Source organism: Hipposideros armiger, unplaced genomic scaffold (assembly GCF_001890085.2).
Source record: "Hipposideros armiger isolate ML-2016 unplaced genomic scaffold, ASM189008v1 scaffold_276, whole genome shotgun sequence".
Classification (NCBI taxonomy): domain Eukaryota; kingdom Metazoa; phylum Chordata; class Mammalia; order Chiroptera; family Hipposideridae; genus Hipposideros; species Hipposideros armiger.
The window spans coordinates 1,297,513-1,318,337 of NW_017731626.1; the positions used below are offsets into that span (position 1 = coordinate 1,297,513).

At 35.7% G+C, this 20,825-nt stretch overlaps 1 protein-coding gene across 1 annotated transcript in view; it reads left to right on the plus strand.

Moving 5' to 3' along the window:
* The window catches only part of MINDY2 (MINDY lysine 48 deubiquitinase 2), a 69,703-nt gene extending 60,141 nt beyond the window's left edge, over positions 1-9,562 (plus strand). The window contains exons 7-9 of the mRNA XM_019657543.1: positions 2,922-3,095; positions 5,638-5,832; positions 7,083-9,562. Of these exons, the coding sequence (XP_019513088.1) occupies positions 2,922-3,095; positions 5,638-5,832; positions 7,083-7,211 (498 nt within the window). The 3' untranslated portion in view covers positions 7,212-9,562. The remainder of the gene's footprint in view (positions 1-2,921; positions 3,096-5,637; positions 5,833-7,082) is intronic.
* The last annotated feature ends 11,263 nt before the right edge of the window (positions 9,563-20,825 follow it).

Here is a 20,825-nt window from a genome sequence, read left to right on the forward strand (position 1 = left end):
TTTTTTTTTTTTTTAGCTGAGCCATCCCGCCACCTGTTGGCAGCTCAGGGCTGCTCAGCTCGGGCTGACTCGAACCACTGTTGCTCAGAGCTCAAACTCTTGAGCGAGCTCTTAACCAACTGAGCCACTCAGCCGGCCCTGCCTATTTTTTTTTAATTATAAAAATTTCTAAGTTATCATTTTATATAATTTATGCATTTTTATGTATTAATAAATGTAAGAATTTAATACATGCATTAGTTATTTTTATGAAATTCCTATTTTAGAGACTGGTGAGAGAGACCTTCTAAATACTAAAATTAATATTTTAGAAGACTGGTGAATCTTCTAAGATTCAAGACTTAGAAAAGAAAGCTTTGACTAGATAATGTAGCAAAAGCAATGGGGTATAAAAACAAACCATATTCTTGATGGTGATTTAACTGTAGACTTTCAGGAAAAATGGGCCTAAACTAGTCATCACTATACTAATACATACTTTGCTATATTCTACACTGCAGTTATATAAAGGAGCTGTTGAGTAATAACCAGCATTGTTGACAGTGGGCCACTTACAGACAATTTTTATAAATGTCAAGATCTAAAAGAAGAATAAATTGAGGCTGATGGTCATGAGAAGACAGGCTGGCTATACCAAGAAAGAGATACCATTTTATTGGGTTGTCGGAAAAGTCATGACTTATTTTTTCTGTTTTTCATTGCAAAAATGCATCATGACTTTTCTGACAACCTAATAGTTAAAACTTATATTCATATGCTATGGATGATAATAGCTTTAATAGAAACCCTCCCAGAAATTACCCATCCTAAAGAGGCATTTGGAGAAAAATTAAGTTTATGGTTCCTCCCCTAGCACACAGCCAATCTATGATCTACATAAAATAAATTGTAACGCTTAGTGTATAATATAATGGTATGTTGAAATGTATTGTGATAAGTGTAAACAAAAGTGTCAAATCCATTCAGTAGAAAATTGAGTGGAAAGAACTTTTAGTTTTTCTGTTAAATTATCCTAGGACAAAGTAGACCCTAACTGGAAATTTAAAATGTGTTATGTAATGAGGACTATCGAGCTGGTCCTCAGGGAGTCTGAAATGTATTGAGAGATGAATAAGTAAGCAGACAACTACAATTCAATGTATAAAGTGTTATGATAGTAGTAAGTGTAGGAATCACATAAAGTGGGCACCTAATTCCAGACTAAAGTGGGATCATTACTTTCTATGATAAAAACCTTCAGACTTTTAGCCTAGTGCTGCACATATGGTAGGCATTCAAATAGTTGATGAATTAAAACATACCTGATTTTTTTAAAAGCAAAAACGTGGACTTAATTTTTGCTTAGAAAAATGTCTTTAAACTTTGTATCAAAATGTTTTTATGAATACTTTTCATGTTGCTATAGTGATTTCAGTGACTGTGTATATTAATCAGTATTTACAGCTAACTCTTGAATGTAACTGGAAGTAGACAACAGGAAAGACTTTATGCTTTAGGAAGAGCTATCTATGTCCCACAGTGCTGGACACATAATAAATGTCCAAAAATAATTAGTTTTTTAAAGCTTCAGAATTTATCTACACACACCATCAAACTCTTTAAAGGAATTTCTTATTCTTAATTATTAAGATTAATTGTGAATGATAATAGAGAACATGAAAAGTATGACTTTTGTGCAATAATAAACCCCATGTTAGCCAGTGAGAACTCTGAACAAGTAAATGGAAGTCACATCCTTGGCACATATGAAAAAATGGCATACAAACCTTATATGGTATATTAGGGACACTTTATATATGATTGGAGTTAAACTAATGCCTGTGAAAAATTACATGTCAATGCTAAATTCTGTGTTAGTGACTGTAAATACAGTATAAGTTCATTGATTGATTCAATAAATATTAGGCTCCAACTTTATGATACATACTATACTAAGGCCCAGAGATACAGAGATTAAAACTATAGTCTGGGGAAAAGGCAGGAAAACTCGATGGTATAGTGTTATTCAGTGCTACCACAGAAATAGGTACAAAATACTGTTGGTATATAAAGGAAGAGCAGCTAATAGTGCAGAGAACGGAAAAAAATGATATGGCTTACTCATACAGACTTCATTTAAAAAAAAAACAACAAGGGGCCATCCAAGTGGCTCAGTTGGTTAAGAGCGCGAGCTCTGAGCAACAGGGTCGCCGGTTCGATTCCCACTTGGGCCAGTGAGCTGTGCCCAAGCTGAGCTGCCACTGAGCTGCCAACAAGTGGCAGGATGGCTCAGCTGATGAGAGCACGCACTCCTAACAACAAGGTTGCCAGTTCAACTCCTACATGGGATGGGGGGCTGTGCTTCCCCACAACTAAGATTGAACATGGCACCTTGAGCTGAGCAGCCACATGCTGCCGACGGGCGGCCAGATGGCGACTGGACTTGGGAGTTGAGCTAGCTGCCCCCTCCACAACTAAGATTAAAGGACATCAACTTGGCTGTTCCCCATCGCCAATTCCCCAACACTGTTCCCCTTCCCCAATTCCCCAATAAAATCTTAAAAAAAAAAAAAAAAGGCAATGTGATATCATTTTATTGTGACTGTGTCTTACTTCTTACCTGATATATATTTTTAGGAACTTGTATAGTATTTTGCTATTTTGTGAAATGAGATTATAAAACCTAAAGGTTATTTATAAATCATGTATTAGTTGAGCATGCCAAGAGCTCCTATTTTTCATTATACCGTAGTGTACCAATTATAAACTATATTTAAAATCAGGTAGATTTAATTCAGTGAGCAAATAAGATGTCTATGTACAGACCTAACTAATAGGAATAATTAATATGCTTTAAAAATCCAGATTATAAAATTTCTCTTAAATATTAACTAGTTTTGATCAATTTAACAGTCCATTTTCTTTTGTTATTTCTTGTTAAGGGTCTACTGTATTTGCTGGTAACAGACCAGGGGTTTCTTACTGAAGAAAAAGTTGTTTGGGAAAGCCTACACAATGTCGATGGTGATGGAAATTTCTGTGACTCAGAATTTCACCTGAGGCCTCCTTCAGATCCTGAAACTGTATATAGAGGACAACAAGATCAGATAGATCAGGTAAATTTGTTTTGTCTTCTTCATATTGCTTAAAATTCTCATTCCAGGGCCAGCCGAGTGCTCAGTTGGTTAAGAGCTCGCTCAAGAGTTTGAGCTCTGAGCAACAGTGGTTTGATGCCTGGCCTGAGCTGAGCTGCTGCTGAGCTGCCAACAGGTGACAGGATGGCGCAGCTTTAAAAAAAAAAAAAAATTTTCATTCCTTTCAAATATGAATTTAGTCATCCAAAATTTTTGAACTAAAGATTTATTAATATGCTTGTGAAATTTTCCTGACACTTCCTAAATAGGTAAGTGATCATTCTACATGTACATTAATTATACATTTTGGTTCAGAATGCCAGATCATATTGAACTGTGAAGTTCATGGTAAAGAGTTTGAATTTTATTGTAATTATAGTAGGGAAGATATGCCAAGTATATCACATGGAAGTGACGATCTCCTTTATAAAAGGTTGCTAGGTAGAGAACACGTAGGAAGGACACAGGTATTAAGTAGAGACTAGCAGTCCAAGCAAAAGGTGATAATGGCTCAGCCTTGGGTGGTGAACAAGAAGAGATGAGCACATATTTGAAATATATTTTGGCTAATCATAAGAAGTAGAAAAGAGAGAGTCTTAAAGATAGCATGCACTAGGTAAAAAGTAGGTGGATAATCTAAGCCTTAGAGTCCAAAGTAATGAAGAGCAGACACTTACAGCAGGAGCTGCACTAGTAAGTAGAATTCCCATTTAGAATTGAGTCAGATAAGGTTTTTGCCTGCTGTAGGTGAGCAGGCTTGCTGCCACAAATGTGTTTATTACTGGAAGTATAACAGTGATGCTACTTCTTCTCTGAAACAGAAATTTGGTTATATTAGATGGTTGGCACATGTTTTGCTGATAACAATGTAAGTGCATAGAGACTGGGTTCATTTAGCCAGTATTCATTGAGCATTTATATTCCTGGCACTATAACTAGGCCCTGGGGACACAAAGATAAATTATTCAATTTTGTCCTCAAAGATTTTGCAGTCTAGCAGGGGAGGCAGATATTTGACCACCTAATGTTATACATTGTTATAAAATGGCAATTTGAATAGCAAGGTATGAGTATACAGAAGAATACTTGCTTCAAACAAATGTTATTATGTATAGGACTCTTGTTTTCCTTTGACGGTCAATAATAAACGTACTCATTTCCCTTCAGAAGCTATACAAGGGCATTGTTTTTTAAATATTAAGAGAAATGTGCAAGATTTTTCTAACTACTATATGTACAAAATATTGGAGCAGAGAGAATGAAGGTAAAGCAATAGATTGCCACAGTAGGTCCAGTTATAAGGAGTTGAGATCACACGCACACACACACACACACACGATGCCAAAAAAATGTATACACATTTTAAGAAAGGAAAACAATACTAAAATTGTAATAATATACACTGATAACAAAAAATGAATACAAGTCACATTTGACTTCTGCAATTACAAGAGGTGCTTAAAGTGGTTACCATCAGTGTCCAGACATTTCTGATTACAGTGAACTACTGCCTGAGCAATGTTGACCAAAGTGTCCATTTGTACACATTTTCTTGGCACCACTGGTGTGTGTGTGTAACAGTTGATAGTGTCTGTGGAAATAGCAAGGAAGGAGTGGATTTAAGACTATGGAACTTGGCAAAGAATAGAGTTTGAAGAATTGAGGAGAAAATTTGAAGGATCAATTCTTGATATCAGAAAGATAGATATCTTTCTGCTAGATAATACAAAGTCTTCACAAGCAACATACTCTCTTCAGTTCTTTAAAACTCTCTTATTTTAAGGTTGGGGGGAGGTGCACAGAGTAGTCACTTCATTCAGCATTATTCTTAATTAAAGTGGGTGTTAAGTTAGATAATATAACTCTTAACCAAAGATGCATCTTCTTCTGATGGGAAATAATCTGCGTGTGTAGTGGGAGGAGGGAAAGGATGGTTCAGTAATTGAATATGACTGTATGATGGACAACTGTGTTGGCTTTAAAATAATGATTTAAAACAACATTTCATAAATCTTGGAAAATTCTTGCGATATTTGTTAAAAAACAGAAGACTTATAACATTGAAAAAAACATTATGATAGTTTCAGGGGTTGGGGGATTTGTTTGAGTTTGTATATAAATGTAGAAAAAACTAGGTGGATATATATTAATTATAAACAGTAGTTATCTCTGTGTAATAATATGGCAATTTTAACTTTCTTACAGTTTCCTATTTTGCCGTAATTTTCTACAGACATGTTTCTTTTGTAAAGTTTTTGAAGCTTTGTCGAATGCCTTATATACTGTTTCAAGAATTAATTTCAAATGAATTCCAAAAATATTTAGAACAATGACAGCATCACTGAAATAAGTTTATACTCCCAAATAGAAACAACTTAGATAACTTTTGTTTTTATATTTAAATTCTGGTATGTTTTTTAAAAAGCCATTCTCATAGCTTTATAGATAATAACCTCTATATTTATACTGATTAGTTCTTTGGTAAAGTCTCATAGCTAAAGATGGTTATAATTTAATTTCTTAGGACTATCTTATGGCATTATCTCTACAACAAGAACAGCAGAGCCAAGAGATCAACTGGGAACAAATACCTGAAGGAATCAGCGATTTGGAACTGGCAAAGAAACTCCAAGAAGAGGAGGATAGACGGGCTTCTCAATATTATCAGGAACAGGAACAAGTGGCAGCAGCTGCTGCTTCTGCTTCTACACAGGCTGAGGTAAAAACTAGTGTTCTAATTCTAAATACAGAGATCACTTTAACAATACAGAAATTTGCGCTGAGATAAAAAAATTTAAATTAGGTATTGACTCTTCAATTATGTGAGCATTTTAGTACCCATTAGGTTGTATAACATTGTCTGAATTTTGTGATTAATATTTTTCTAATTTAGTGCAGTTATTTTTCCTGAGGTTCTGATGGCAAGATTTTTCAAATTTATTTTTTAGGTTCTTAATACCTGCAAAGAATACAAACCAAATTGAACAGTCTTTTCTGTCGATTAGAGGGGGCAGTATGAGGTGCTACTGGAAGAATGTAGACTTCAAGCCAGATAGACGTGGATTTGCATTTCCTGCTGCAACACCTTAGACAAAGTCCTCTACCTCTCTTAGCCTCATTTTCCCTGTCTGTAAAATAGAAGATAATACTTCGATTAGGTCTTAGGCTTGTGGTTGAGAACAACTAAATCCAATGTCTGACATATATTAAGTATTCAACAAAGGTTAGCACTTTCCCACTTTTTATTTTTCCCAGTTTAATGTTTTAAGCACTGAAAATGTGACTATTAATTGGGTTTCTGTATGTTAAATCTCATTTCATTAAATGAAAAAATATTCCCCTTCTTTTATGTTTAACTGTACCATGCCAGAACTGTTCCTTTGATTTGGGTAGACAAGAAAGCAAGATGCCCATTAAGTTCTGATGAAGCTTTAAATATAGAGGTCTCCATTAAAATAAGTATAACATTTCTATTTCTAGCTTCAATATTGACTACCCCAAGCTTAAAAGTTAAAATGTACCATTTATGACTAGCTTTCCACTAAAAAAAAAGTTCTCTTATTTCACAGAATACACTTATTCCACACTCTCAGTTCTCAGGACTTCTATTTTTCTCCTTTGAAAATCTGTTTATTATAGTATTTAATGCTTAGAGAGCTATTGTAGTTTACCAAATGGTGTCACTTTCATTAACATTTTCTAAACTTTAACATAAATATTTCTCGAATTTGAGGCTTCAAGCAGTATAATCCTACATGACGTTATTTATTTTTTGAAATTCCATTTACTTAGAATAACAGATACATTAATTATATCTGTATTCAGATACCATGTAACTTAACTATACACCAATAGCTCCTTTTACCATTAATGATTCCTTTCACGCTCCTTGGTGTTTCTTTCTAGATAACTATGATTAAGCACCTTAGAAAAGTTGAGGTAATTTCTTCCTGTTTATTTTTCTTAAAGCAAAGCCAGCCAGCACAAGCCTCTCCATCAAGTGGAAGACAATCTGGGAATAGTGAACGTAAACGAAAGGAACCTCGAGAAAAAGATAAAGAAAAAGAAAAGGAAAAAAATAGCTGTGTCATTTTGTAACCAAGTGTTGGATTATATTGGAACCATCTATATGTCTTGAAAAACAAAACCGCAGGAGGAAAGGAAGAAAAAACGATAAATACCGTCTGTGCCTGATTTCCCAATGGATTTTGTTCATGTTTTTCAGGGGAAAGGTTGTTACTTAGTTACAATCAGACTTTTTCAAGTCACACAGTACACTCTTTATGAGCTGGAGGTTCATGTTACAAGTTGGAAATGCTGTGTTGTCATTCATGAAAAATACTGTACTTGTAGCCAAATAAGCAAATCACAGCAAATTTTGTGTCACAGTGACATTCATAACTCATATCAGTTAGTAAGCTATTTTATCTTCTGTTCTAACAATGAATGGAGGTAATTGATTTTGTGTGATTCCTTCCCGAAATCTAAACATTAGCACAATAGTTTCTGAAATTAATTTTTACAATGTTAAATTATGATATAATCCACAAGAAACCAGGGGTTTAATATAGGGGTTTAAAAAGCAAAAAATAATTTAAAAAATAACAGGAATAAATAACTCTTAATTGTATATTGGACTAGTTCAGCCCTTGAACAGCTTTACCTTTCTTTAGGAATGTACATTTTAGATATTATCTTGAGAATTGATAATGGAGGTTAGATTTAATTTAGATAGAAAAAATAAAGATTTGTATTTCTTTTCCAATAGCAAAAAAATTACATAACACTAATATTCATATCCTATCAAAATCAGATATTATTGACTTTGTAGTATGACATTTTGATGAATTTTGAAATCTTTAATATAGGCAACTTGGACCACAGTTACTATTTATTGACAGTGTAATAAGTGAGAGTAAGAAGGAATCCACAGTGGATGCTAGGCTTTGTAAATATGGGGATGTAGAAAAGCAAATAGTTCAGTGTCTACCTTTTTCTATAATTACCTTGAACCTTAAAATTTAAATCATGTTTATTTGCTAGAAAATTAAGTATACTTATTAAAACCAACAAAAAAGCACATTTCTGAAAGTTAGACATAGATAATCTCTGAGTCTCGTAAGAAAGCATTAATAAAAATCTGTTGGAGGGATTTATGTAAAAGCAATCAGATTTTTTTAACTTATGGGAACCAAATAAACCTATAACATCTTGTAGTGTTTGTAGGATTCAGAAAGAATATTTATTGAACTTTATTATGAGACAACATGTATTTTCCTGTATTTCTAGATATAGTTTGGAAAACTATCCTTAATAGTCCTTTTTATATGCTTTATATTTAAATGTTTGTTTTAGTCATTTTTGAAATGACTGTTGCTGCTGCAAGTAGTTATATGATTTACATTCTAAACCTCAGTAATACTATTTGTTGGTTTAAGAGCGTATTATTCTAACCTGAGCATCCACTTGGAGTTTTTTGTGGTCTGGGGTGACAAGAGACTACAAAAAAATGTGGTCTAGAGTTCTTAAGCTATGTCCTTAACATTCTCCGTGATCCAAGACCAGTTATAGGATTAGTCTATATGTAAAAAGTAAAGTTTTATTTATGGAAGGAATTATTCTAAGGGGAAAATCCAGGGTCAAGCTGTATCTTTTATGTCCTTCTGTATTGCATGTCTGTTTATATTATATCATGTGTTAGTCCTTCAAATTTACTATGCTAGCATGATAAATCATCAGAGAACCTGCTTGGGGTATAAAACTTTAACACAAAATATTTGGTGAGTCTCTTGATTACCCAGAATATGCATATATTGGTAAAGTAATCGTATGTACCACACAATTCTCTGTTGGCTCAAACAAGTTGACCTGAGTCCAAGTTTACTTGATATCACTCTGTTGGTTAAAGGAGAAAACTCAAACCTCAGGGTTTGTTTTTCCCAGAACAAATAACAGTGACAGTGCATATTTTAATAAGAAAAAAACAAAACAAGAAATCCTGAGAAATTTTAAACAGCATATTTGAGGCATATTTTTCCATAATTATATACTTATCTATTTATTGCCCTTGAAAATATATGTGTAGAAGTGATTCTTCTGTTAATTTGCTACTGTCTTCTGATTTTGTTCCAAAGATAACACTGCCATTCTCCATTACCCCTAGAAGAAAACAGCTCACTCAAAAGCAGCAGTGCTGCTATCAGATAAGTAGCTGTCAATGTACACTTACAAGAAGTAACTATAAAATGTAATGTGTTTGTTAATTCAGCCTTTTTCTATGTAATATTTCCAAGTCCGACTTTCTTACATTCCTGGAATTGTTTGATATACCAAGAGTAATAATGATAAAATGTTTGCTTTGATTACTGTGGGGAAAAAAATTAAATGTTCAATTCTATTAAAACAAACAAATACAGAAATACTGGTTTCCCATCCTTGAAGGTTATAAAGAATTTAGAGCTATTGTGTCTTTATTTTCTTATATTTTATTCAAGGCAACAAATTATATATGCAGACATTTCATTGCTGGATTTGGTACATTGGAATTTGACAGTGGTATTCAAGTCTCTCCTTCACAGTATTTTGTAATACTTGAAAACTGTTACATGGACACTGCTGGCAGAAGTTAGAACTCAAACATTTTTGTTTTTAATATTTATAGGTTAGATTGGGGCACATTTGCATCAACCAGTTACCATTAGAGCTAGCTAGCAAAAGAGGCACATGAATAAATGATATGATCACTGCTTTACAACCTGTTCCTTAAGGTTAGTGACCAGTCTTTATTAACAATATGAAAATTTTCTTCATCTCTAATCCCATTGAATCAACAATGCTGTGATTTACAGTAGGTTATCAACTCTTAAAAGTAGTGTGTTTCTAAAGCAAGGATCCGTGACTTCTATTAGATTGTCAAAGGAATCTGGGAATTTCCCCTCAAATTTAATAATCACCATTTTAAGAATATACACACTAAGCAGTTTGAGGCAGCTAAAATTGGCAGTGGCTGCTTCCTATAATATGCTGGTCCACTGTGCTTAGATAAAGTAACTTCTTCATATTTCAAGGTGTCAGGTTAGTAGTTGAATGAGGCATAGATTTAAATTTAGGGTTAGGTTTTAGAATATGTTTTGTTTTATTGTCTCACATTTCTAGTATTTGACTATATCTTACTGTCGTTTCGAAGACTTCTTCATACTTCTTAATTTTATTTTAAGCAAGTTAGTATCAAATTAGTTGACTGAAACCAACATTAACCATTTTGTACTTGCACAAAAACTTAACATTTTGTTTTCAATGAATCACCAACTCAATTCACTAAGATCTTGAGAGGAAAGGATTAGAAGTCAAATAGATAGCTAAGAAAAGAATTATTGTGGTCCTATATTAATATAGGCATATGAAGCAGAAAAATCAAGGCACAAATTTCCAGAACTGTCCTCTATCATTTATTTTTAAAAATGTTTTTGAAAGCAAAAAGCAAACTGATCACATTTCACTTAATTTTCCTATTCAATGTACCAGTTTTTTTGTTTTGTTTTTTTAAAGTTGCAGGAAAGGAGTTTATTAGAAGTAAAAATTCATTTCAAAGAAGCAGAAGCAGGCCCGAGCAGTAGAGAATGGCTCAAGGGCCATTATTGGAAAAGAAAGTACACTCCAAAGAGTTTGGAGCGGGCCGAGCAGAGGCAAGGCTCAAAATGCTCAAAAGTCCTGTACCAGTTATTTTAAATGATGGAAAGCTTATGGGCTTTACCTATCATATGATACTTTAGTATACAACTTAAACTATGATTGTAAACTTACTAATGTTAGCTAAAGTAAGAGGCATTAAAGATAGTATATAATTTCTATTTTAAGGAACTAGAAATGTGGAATTCTGAATCATTTCATGTCTAAAATCCTGGTTTTTATCTTGCCATGGGCAAACTTTCTGTGCCTCAATTTACTCTAAATTTGTAAATGATGCTTACTTTTTAGTGCTTTGCACTCCTGAATAAAGGGTATAGTATAAGCACAGAGTATTACTAAAACAATTGTAAATAATACAGATCTTTTGTTCTTGAATATGCAGGGTTTTCCTCCAATGACAGTATTTATTAAGCCAGTTTTTTAATGCTGTCAAAATTTGTAGAATTATCTTTGAGTACAGCATCATTTCTTCCCAAAATGTATTTTACAGTTGCTTTTGTGTTCTGCAGACTATAGGGTCAAAATCAAGAGTATGTTGGGAGAATAAAAATCATTATAAATTTATTGTTTCCAATATCTTTCATATATCTAAATATTTAGATTCTCTTTGCTTTTCCTCCATTGAACAAAGTACAAAGGTATCAGGTTACTAAGATCATATATGTAAACTATTGCATGGATAGAATTCATTTAGATTTCTCAATTACTGTCATTTTTAGGGCTACTTAAATTATTTTTTAGTATAAAATATTTGATAATGTGCAGTTAAATCCCTTTTAAAAAGTAATTGACAATGGTAAAGGAACTCATCACAATCAGAGTTCTTAGGTTCTCTGGTAATTTAGTGTCTTTTATTTTTTTACTGTCTAGTACTTGTCTAATACTTCTGAAGCTCTTGGGAAAACATGAACTGAGGTTACTCTTGTCAGGTGACACTGTAAAACAAACTAAAATTTAAAATCGAAGTCTTCCTGCACAAAATAAATTGCAAAATAGAGATAAGGGAGTCTGAGTCACAAATTGCAGGGCCCTGATAAATTTTACTTACTTTGAAGATCTATCTAAATTTCAATTTGGGCATGTATCTTACTTAATCCTGGTGTTTCTGCTGTTAAGAAATTAAAGTTTAATAAATTGTGATTATATATATATGTATATATACACTTTTTTTTTACATTAAAAATTCTAGTTTCTAATTTCACTTCTGATCACAAAAACATTAAACTCAAAAACAAGGTAAAAGTCTTCAATTACTGCCTCAAATTCACCTTCAATCCTGTTGTCCTAAGGAGATTTAGACTTATCTGCCTATAACATGTTTTTTAGGGCATGGTACTATTAGGACATGGTACATAATATCTTAGATAAGGTGTTGAAATACCATGACAGAAATACAAAACCTAACTTTAAACCACAGTATATTAAAGAACTAAAAGTTGTATTACTTGTCTATAAATCTTTACTTCGTCTGATACTAATTCTAACAATTTTTTCAAATCAGTTGTCACCATTAACTTTAAAAGCTTTGCATCCAACCTCACTGTAATACCCCTCCTTTGAGAGGCAGGGATGCCTCCTAGATTTGGAGAATGCATAAAGCAAAATTCTGAAGGTGATCCTGGCTTGGCTTTATAGTTATGGCTTCAAATAAGAAGTCAGAGAACTGAAATGCCAATTTAAATTCCCAAATCAGCGACCTATCCAAATGGGAGTTATAACAAACACCCAACAGACTGCTTCTAATTAATGGGATGTGTTTAAGATTGACACTTAATCTCTAAAAAGGTGTTCTGTGTATCAATTTTTGTCAGGTTTTTTTGTTCTTTTTTACATCTTGTGTGAAATAACCATTTTTTTCCAGAGTACATACAATATCTAAGCTTTACAGATTTTTAAAGATGATTTAAAAAGCTTCCAGTGGTTTGTTATTATAAAAGTTTATCTTCCTCAATAAAACAACTGTTTTCACAGATCCACACACAAGTAGGACAATATGATAGAAGACTGATACATGATTGTTACATAACAACAGTCAGTAAAGGATAACCTTCACTGGTGAAACTTCAGAGGAACTCTGAAAGTAATTTTCTAAAGTTAGTGCATGTGAGACTTTTTCCTTGAATTGTGCAGAATAATTGGATGGTGGCACATATTTTGTGGAATAGCAGGTGAAATGTTGTAGACTGCAGAGAAAGTGATCTTGAAATAAAGCAAAAAAAAGAAACAAGTCTTCTTCGTCTACTGTTGGACTATTTGGGTCCAGAAGTTGCTATGACATATCAGAGGTCTCTGTGCCAGGCTAAGGATTGGCCAACTGAAAAAGAGTTCTCAAAGAGTTTAAACATATAGAATGTGTATGAGTACCTGTTTTTCTCCTTTCTTTTACTATCTGAATGCCCTTCCTACTTCTGAAATAATTTATCTGTTTTGCTTTACGGCCAGCTTTTAATTCCAGATTAAGAATAATAGCTATCCTAGAGATTGCTAGGAAAGAGCATTGTAATACATTTTTCAAATAAAGACACCTTAAAGCATCTATGCCGCTTAGGGTTGAGCTGAATTTCTATGAAAGAAAGTTATTGTCTTAAATGCTAATTATGCTCAAACTATTTCATTCTAAAAACTATGTCTTAAATAACTTTCAAAATTTCACTTAAAAAGATATACTTAACATAGATTGGCAAGTATTAAATATTTCTGACAGAATTATTCAGTATTATTCAACATTTAATTTTATGTTTGTTACTGTGCCACAAGGATGGTGTTAATTCTTGAATTAAAATATTTGGATTTCTTGTAATATACTTAAAACTGTAACCAATGATAACACCCTTAGTATTTTTTATTATAGATTATATTTTATTTCAATAAACTTTGTATTTAGACCAAACAGTCTTTCTGCTATGTATATTCACCTCATCAAGCTACTTCTTACAAATTTAAAATGAGTGGGGAAATGGGGAATTGACATGGTGATTCAAATTTAGGAAGGATTAACTCTTAGAATACTGGGACCAACTCTTGATAAAGACAGATTTCCCTCACCCCAGGCACTAAGTAAAGAAAATTAACTCTAAACCCTGCACTAGTTAAGACCTGACTCCAAAGGTAGATTTTGTTATATCTGTTACTTCTATCCTCTTAGAGGACTTAACTTAGAGCAGAGAAGGGATCATTGTCTCTTAACACCAAACCAACCCTAATATAAAGTTTTTGTCCAACAATTTAATGCCCAAACGAACTAATGTCTGACATTTCTCTGTGGAAGCTTTTTTAGACTCCGCAGCCCTTTAAGCCAGTGGTTCTCAACCTACCTAATGCCGTGACCCCTTAATACAGTTCCTCATGCTGTGGTGACCCCCAACCATAAAATTATTTTCGTTGCTATTCTATAACTGTAATTTTGCTACTGTTATGAATCATAATGTAAATATCTTTTTGTTTTCCAATGGTCTTAGGCGACCCCTGTGAAAGGGTCGTTCGACTCCCAAAGGGGTCGCGACCCACAGGCTGAGAACCGAGGCTCTAAGCAGAATGAATCATTCCAGTGTGTTTTGCTGACCACCCCTCATTGTAGCACTTAAGCTAGAATGTGAGCCTTTTAAGGACAGAGATCACGTGTTATTCATCTTGACTTTTTTTGGCACATTACATAATTATTGGTACTTTAAATGAACTCGAATATCTGTTTACATGAATTGTTTTAAAATACCTATATTATGCAATTATTGCTTAACTGTGCTTTAAAATGAGTTGGGTTATTGAATTAGTTCTCCCCCTTAGCTTAAAAGTTATATACATTGAGGGAAATAAAATCTTTAATCTTTTATCCACCCACTCTTCTCTGATTTTCCCTGGATAGCATCCTACATCCTCCTAGAGCACCTGGGGAACAGCAGCCTCAACAAAACTAAGGTAAGCAGCATTGTTCTTCTCTCATTTCATAACCTTCTTGTAGGGTCTCTTTCCTCACTTTATATTATCCTATTTGTTGGAGCTGAGATTTGAAGCCAAGATGTCTGAGTCCAGAACCTGCACTTATAAATACAAGTATATATGGAAGACTACAGGTAAGTCTAAGCCAGGTCTGTGCTCAATTTCTGACTCTGAAATTTTTCAGTAGCATTTCTTTCAAACTCTACAGAAATCTTCAAAATTGGGGCTACTAGCCTTTTTTGTACTCTGTAGTCTTAGACCAAGTTTATTCTACACAGCCTGTTTTTTTCGTCTCTAAATTGGAATACTTTCTACCTCTTGAAATTGTAAAGATTATAAAGATAATGTACATAAAGTGTCATATACATAATAAACAGTTAATAAATTGTAACATTGTTAATAACACACTAGGGACAACTGTTTTTTAACCAAGCCAAGAAATTTAAGTGAGAAAAAACTCTGACTAAGGAGATTAAGAGTTGTATACTTTAAGGGGGTGAATTGTATGGCATATGAATTATAGCTCAATAAAGCACTTTTGAAAAAATTCTTAACAAAATTTTAGTAAATTCAGATACATATCAATAATATATAATATATATTATATATAATATATATAACCAAGTTCATATATATATATATATATATATATATATATATATATATGAATGTGAATTTTCCCTGGTACACAAGATTGATTTAACATTTAATATTAATGTAATTCACCATTTTAACAGAATGAAGGGGAAAACCCATATGATCATCTCAATAGAGAAAAAGCATTTGACAGAATTCAGTACCCATTTGTAATAAAATCTATTAGCATATTAGGAACAAAAGAGAACTTCCTCAATCTCATAAAGGGTATAAATGAAAAAAAAAAACAGGTTACATCACTCTTAATGATGAAAGGCTAACTGCTTTTCCCTTAAAATTGGGAACTATGTAAGAATGTCTGCCCTTACTATTCCTATTCAACATTTCATTGGAGATACTAGCCACCGCAAAAACGCAAGGGGTTTTTGAAAAAGACATTTAGAATGGTAAGGAAGATATACTGCTGCCTTTGTTTTCAGTACATGGAAAACCCTGAGGCATCTACAATAAAACTAGTAGAATTAATGAGTAAATTTAGAAAAGTCACACTATACAAGGGTCAGTATACAAAAATCAATTGTTTCTATGTACTAGCAATGAACAAAAAATTAAACATTTTAAATACCATTTATAATAGCATCAAAAATATTAAATACTTAGGGATAAATTTAACAAAAATGTGTAACCTACACAATGAAAATTATAATACATGGCTAAGACATATTAAAGAAGGCCTACTAAATGAAGAGATACACTAATTATGGATTAGAAGATTTGATATTTTTCGCTAATGTGCCAGTTTCCCCAAATTCACCTATGTGTACAACACAATTTCATTCAAAATCCAGCAGGCTTTTCTTGTATTGTAGAAACTATTTATAGTAAGCTGATTTTAATACCTATGGAAATGCAAAGGAGTGAGATTAGCCAAAATAATTTTGAAAAACATATAACAACATTGGAGGAGTTACATTACCTGATTTCAACATTTCATATAAAGCTACAGTAATCCAGATCGTGAAGTATTGGTGAAAGTATAAATATACTGACCAATGGAACAGAATGAAGTCCAGAAATATATTCACACATATAAATTGATTTTTTTTTTTTTTTAGCTGAGCCATCCTGCCACCTGTTGGCAGCTCAGCGGCAGCTCAGCTCGGGCTGTGAACCGAACCGGTGACCCTGTCGCTCAGAGCTCACTCTTGAGTGAGCTCTTAACCAGCTGAGCCACTCAGCCAGCCCTAAATTGATTATTTTTTTTTTAAAAAGGTGCTATGATAATGGGTAAAAGTCTTTTCAACAAATTATACTGGAAAAACTGTTTATCAATAAAGAAAAATAATGTATCTCGTCCTCTAATTTGTGCCATATATAAATCAACTTGAAACGGATTTTATCTAAATGTAAAAGCTAAAACTATAAAACTTCAAGAATAAAACAGGAGAAAAACCTATGTATCTTGGGGTAGAAAAAGATTTCTTAGGACAAAAATATCCATGAACATTGAAAGAAAACTAATAAATTAAAACTTCATCAAAACTAAAATCTATACTTCAAAAGATACCATTAAGAAAATTAAAAGTCATGGGCTGACCGAGTGATTCAGTTGGTTAAGAGCACAAGCGCTGAGCAACAGGGTCGCCTGTTCGATTCCCACGTGGGCCAGTGAGCTGCGCCCAAGCTGAGCTGCCAACAGGCAGCCGGATGGCTCAGCCTGTGAGAGTGTGTGCTCCTAACAAAGTTGCCAGTTTGACTCTGGCATGGGAAGGTGGGCTACACCCACCCGCTACTAAGATTGAATGAACATGGGACCTTGAGCTGAGCTGTAGGAGAGCAGCCAGATGGCTCAATTATTAGAGTGTGCGCTCTTAGCAACAACGTTTCCTGTTTGACTCCCGCATGGAATGATGGGCTATATACACCCACCCACAACTAAGATAGAACACGGCACCTTGAGCTGAGCAGCCGGATGGTGATTGGATTTGGAGCTGAGCTAACTGCGCCCTCTACAACTAAGATTGAAGGAAAACAACTTAGCCAAGTTGTTGTTGTTCCCCTTCTCCAATTCCCCAACAGTGTTCCCCTTCCCAGTTCCACAATAAAATCTTAAAAAAAAAAAATGTTGATAAATGGTGTAGATAAACACTGTGGGGCTGGCAGAGTGGCTCAGTTGGTTAAGAGCTCACTCAAGAATGCGAGCTCTGAACAACTGGGTCCCCAGTTCGATTCCTGGCCTGAGCTGAGCTGCCAACAGGTGGCAGGATAGCTCAAAAAAAAAAAAAAAAACAATACTCTGCGTGATTTGTGGCCTGTTGGCTATCAGTTTGTAGTGCCTCATCTAAAAAAAAAAAAAAAAAAAAAATTATAACTAAATTACAGAACAATCAACCTGGAGAACCACCTGAAGTCTAGCCAAACAGAAGTCCCGTAACTGAAAATATAAAGAAGCCACGAAGAGAATGGCAGAAGGAGCAGAGACGCAGAACAGGCCCCAAACCTCCCTCTAGCAGCTGAGATTCATGAAGGATACCTAGGCCACAAAGGATCCCCCCAGAGGAGGGAGGGACCCCAGCCCCCCACATCTGGCTGTGAGAAACAGTGGGGATTCCGACAGTTAGGGTGGGATGGAAGGCTGCAAGAAACCAAGGCGTGTCTTAAACAGCCAGAGCACAGACTCACTTGTTCGCAGGCACTTACCTTGGGCTCCAGCGGAGGAATAGACTCAGGAGCCTCGAAGACATACGAGGTGTGGGGGTCAGGGGACAGACTGAGGTGTGCAGCTTCTCAGGGGGAGGACTGGAGGACAGTCAGCATTTTCCCACTAAGGGGTCCTTTTCTTGGGCAACCTGCAGACAGGCGCCATCTTTCCTATGTTGAGTGCACCCCCACAGACCAAATCTGAACCTGATTGGCCTGGTAAGCTCCACAGCTCTGCCCTGCTGACTCAGATGGGACCCTGCCCCACCTAATTTGCACACCCCTGGAGGCACTTTCTCTGGGAGAAGCCAGTCCCTCCAGCACTGCACTTTCTTGGAAAACTATCGGAGTCCATAGCCCCAGGCAGGCAGTGACTGACCTCAGTGTGCTCTTTTTGCTGAGTTACGCCAAGCTCAGCACTGCCACCAAACCAGAGTCCACATTAACCTGGTGACCACAACTCTTCCCACTCTAGTGACTCCCGGAGACCCTGCCTTACTTACCTCGCGTACTGAACAAAGCTTTATCAGTGGCTGAACCTTAAGGTAGCCGGCAGGTGGCAGCAAGCCTTGGAGAGTGTCCTGGCTTTTTGCAGTTACCCCAGGCCTGGTACTGGTGGCAGCCGTCCTCAGTCTGCAGCGTGGCCTCTCCCATGCGCCTCCAGGTTTAGCAGAAGCAGTGAACAACTGTTCATCATTTTGTAGCTACTACCAGGTAGCCTCCAGACAGTCACAGGCAGTAGCTGACCTCCTACACCAGAGCCCCTCCCAAGATGCCCCAGAAACACATATTTAGAGGTTTGCTTCAGACCACAGCAGAACACTGCCCAATTAGCACCACATGGCACACACAAAGGGTGGTCTCAAGAGACACCAGAGCCTGCTTGGGTGAATCCCATTTAGTGGGGTAAGTCTCCCCCACAGCAGCCCATAAGCTGTGGATGTTGCCAAAACCCACAGCCAGTCAGCCTAAGGGTTAATCCTACCCACTGACCTGCCAATAGCAATCAAGGTTCAACTATAACAGGAGAGCAGACACAATTATAACAACATACACAAGGGACACTCCTGGAGCACTCAGAGCAGGTGACCAGACAGACTGTGCCACTGAGCCCCACAGGACACCCACTACATAAGGCCACCCAGCCGAGACTGGGAGACATAGCAGATCTACCTAATAGATAGAAACAAACACAGAGAGGCGGCCAGAATGAGGAAACAAAGAAATGTGTCCCAAATGAAACAACAGGAGAAAAACCCAGGAAAAAAACTAAACGACATGTAGGCAAGCAACCTACCACAGACAGAGTTCAAACCAATGGTTGTAACAATGCTCAAGGAACTTAGTGAGAACTCAACAAAGAGATTGCAAGCATAAAAAAGGACATAGAGGGCCGGCCGAGTGGCGCATTGGTTAAGAACTGGCTTGGGACGCCAGAAGGCCCCGGTTCGGATCCCACATATGAGGGCGTGACACTGCCCTCTACAGCTAGGATGCTGAACAACAGCTCAACCTGGAGCTGGGCTGCCGTGAGTCGCCGGCGATGGTGTAGGCTGCAGCCCCTGTGGAAATGGATTGCCATGGGCTGCCGTGTGTAGGCAGCAGCCAGTGTCACCAGCCAGCAGCCGCTGTGAGCGGCTGTCCAGAGGCCGGTGACTGATCTGCCTCGCCTGGGAAGAGCGCAATGATGGTGCCAACTTGGGCCAGTGAAGCAACGTCCTCCACAACTGGACTGAAGAACAAAAGGACAGCAACTTGTCTGTTCCCCTTCCCCCAATTCCCCAATAAAAATCTTAAAAAAAAAAAAAAAAGGACATAGAAATCATTAAAAAAGAACCAGTCAGAAGTGAAGAATACAATAACTGAAATGAAGAATGTACTGGAAGGAATCACCAACAGACTAGATGAAGCAGAGGACAGAATCAGTGATTTATAAGACAGGGTAGCAGACAACGTCCAATTGAAAGAAAAGAGGAAAAAAAATTTTTTTAAATGAGGACAGTTTAAGAGACCTCTGGTACAACACCAAACGTAACAACATTCGCATCATAGGGGTACCAGGAGAAGAGAGAAAGCAAGAGACTGAGAACCTATTTGAAAAAAATGACTGAAAACCTTCCTAACCTGGTAAAGGAAATAGACATACAAATCCCAGAAGTGCAGAGTGTCCTAAACGGAATGAACCCAAACAGGCCCACACTAAGAAACATTATAATTAAAATGGCAAATGTTAAAGACAAAGAGAGAATCCTAAAATCAGCAAGAGAAAGGCAATTAGAAATTTATAAGGGAGCTCCCATAAGACTGTCAACTGATTTCTCAATAGAAACTTTGCAGTCCAGAAGAGATTGGCACAAAATATTCAATGTGACGAAAGGCAAGGACCTACAACCAAGAACACTCTTCCTAGCAGTCATCATTTAAAATTGAAGGACAGATAAAGAACTTCCCAGACATGAAAAAGCTAAAGAAAATAATAACCATCAAACTAGTATTATATGGAATGTTAGAGGGACTTAAGATGGAAAAAATAAATCAAAATTATGAATAAAATGGCAATAGCTACATATGTATCAACAATTACTTTCAATGTAAATGGCTTAAATGCTCCAATCAAGACATCAAAGGGCTGAATGGATAAGAAAACAAGACCCTCACATATGCTGCCTACAAGAGACTCACTTCAGATTGAAAGTCACACACAGACGGAGTGTAAAGGGATGGAAAAAGGTATTTTATGAAAATGGAAATGGGAAGAAAAAAAAAAAAAGCTGGAGTAGCAATACTTAA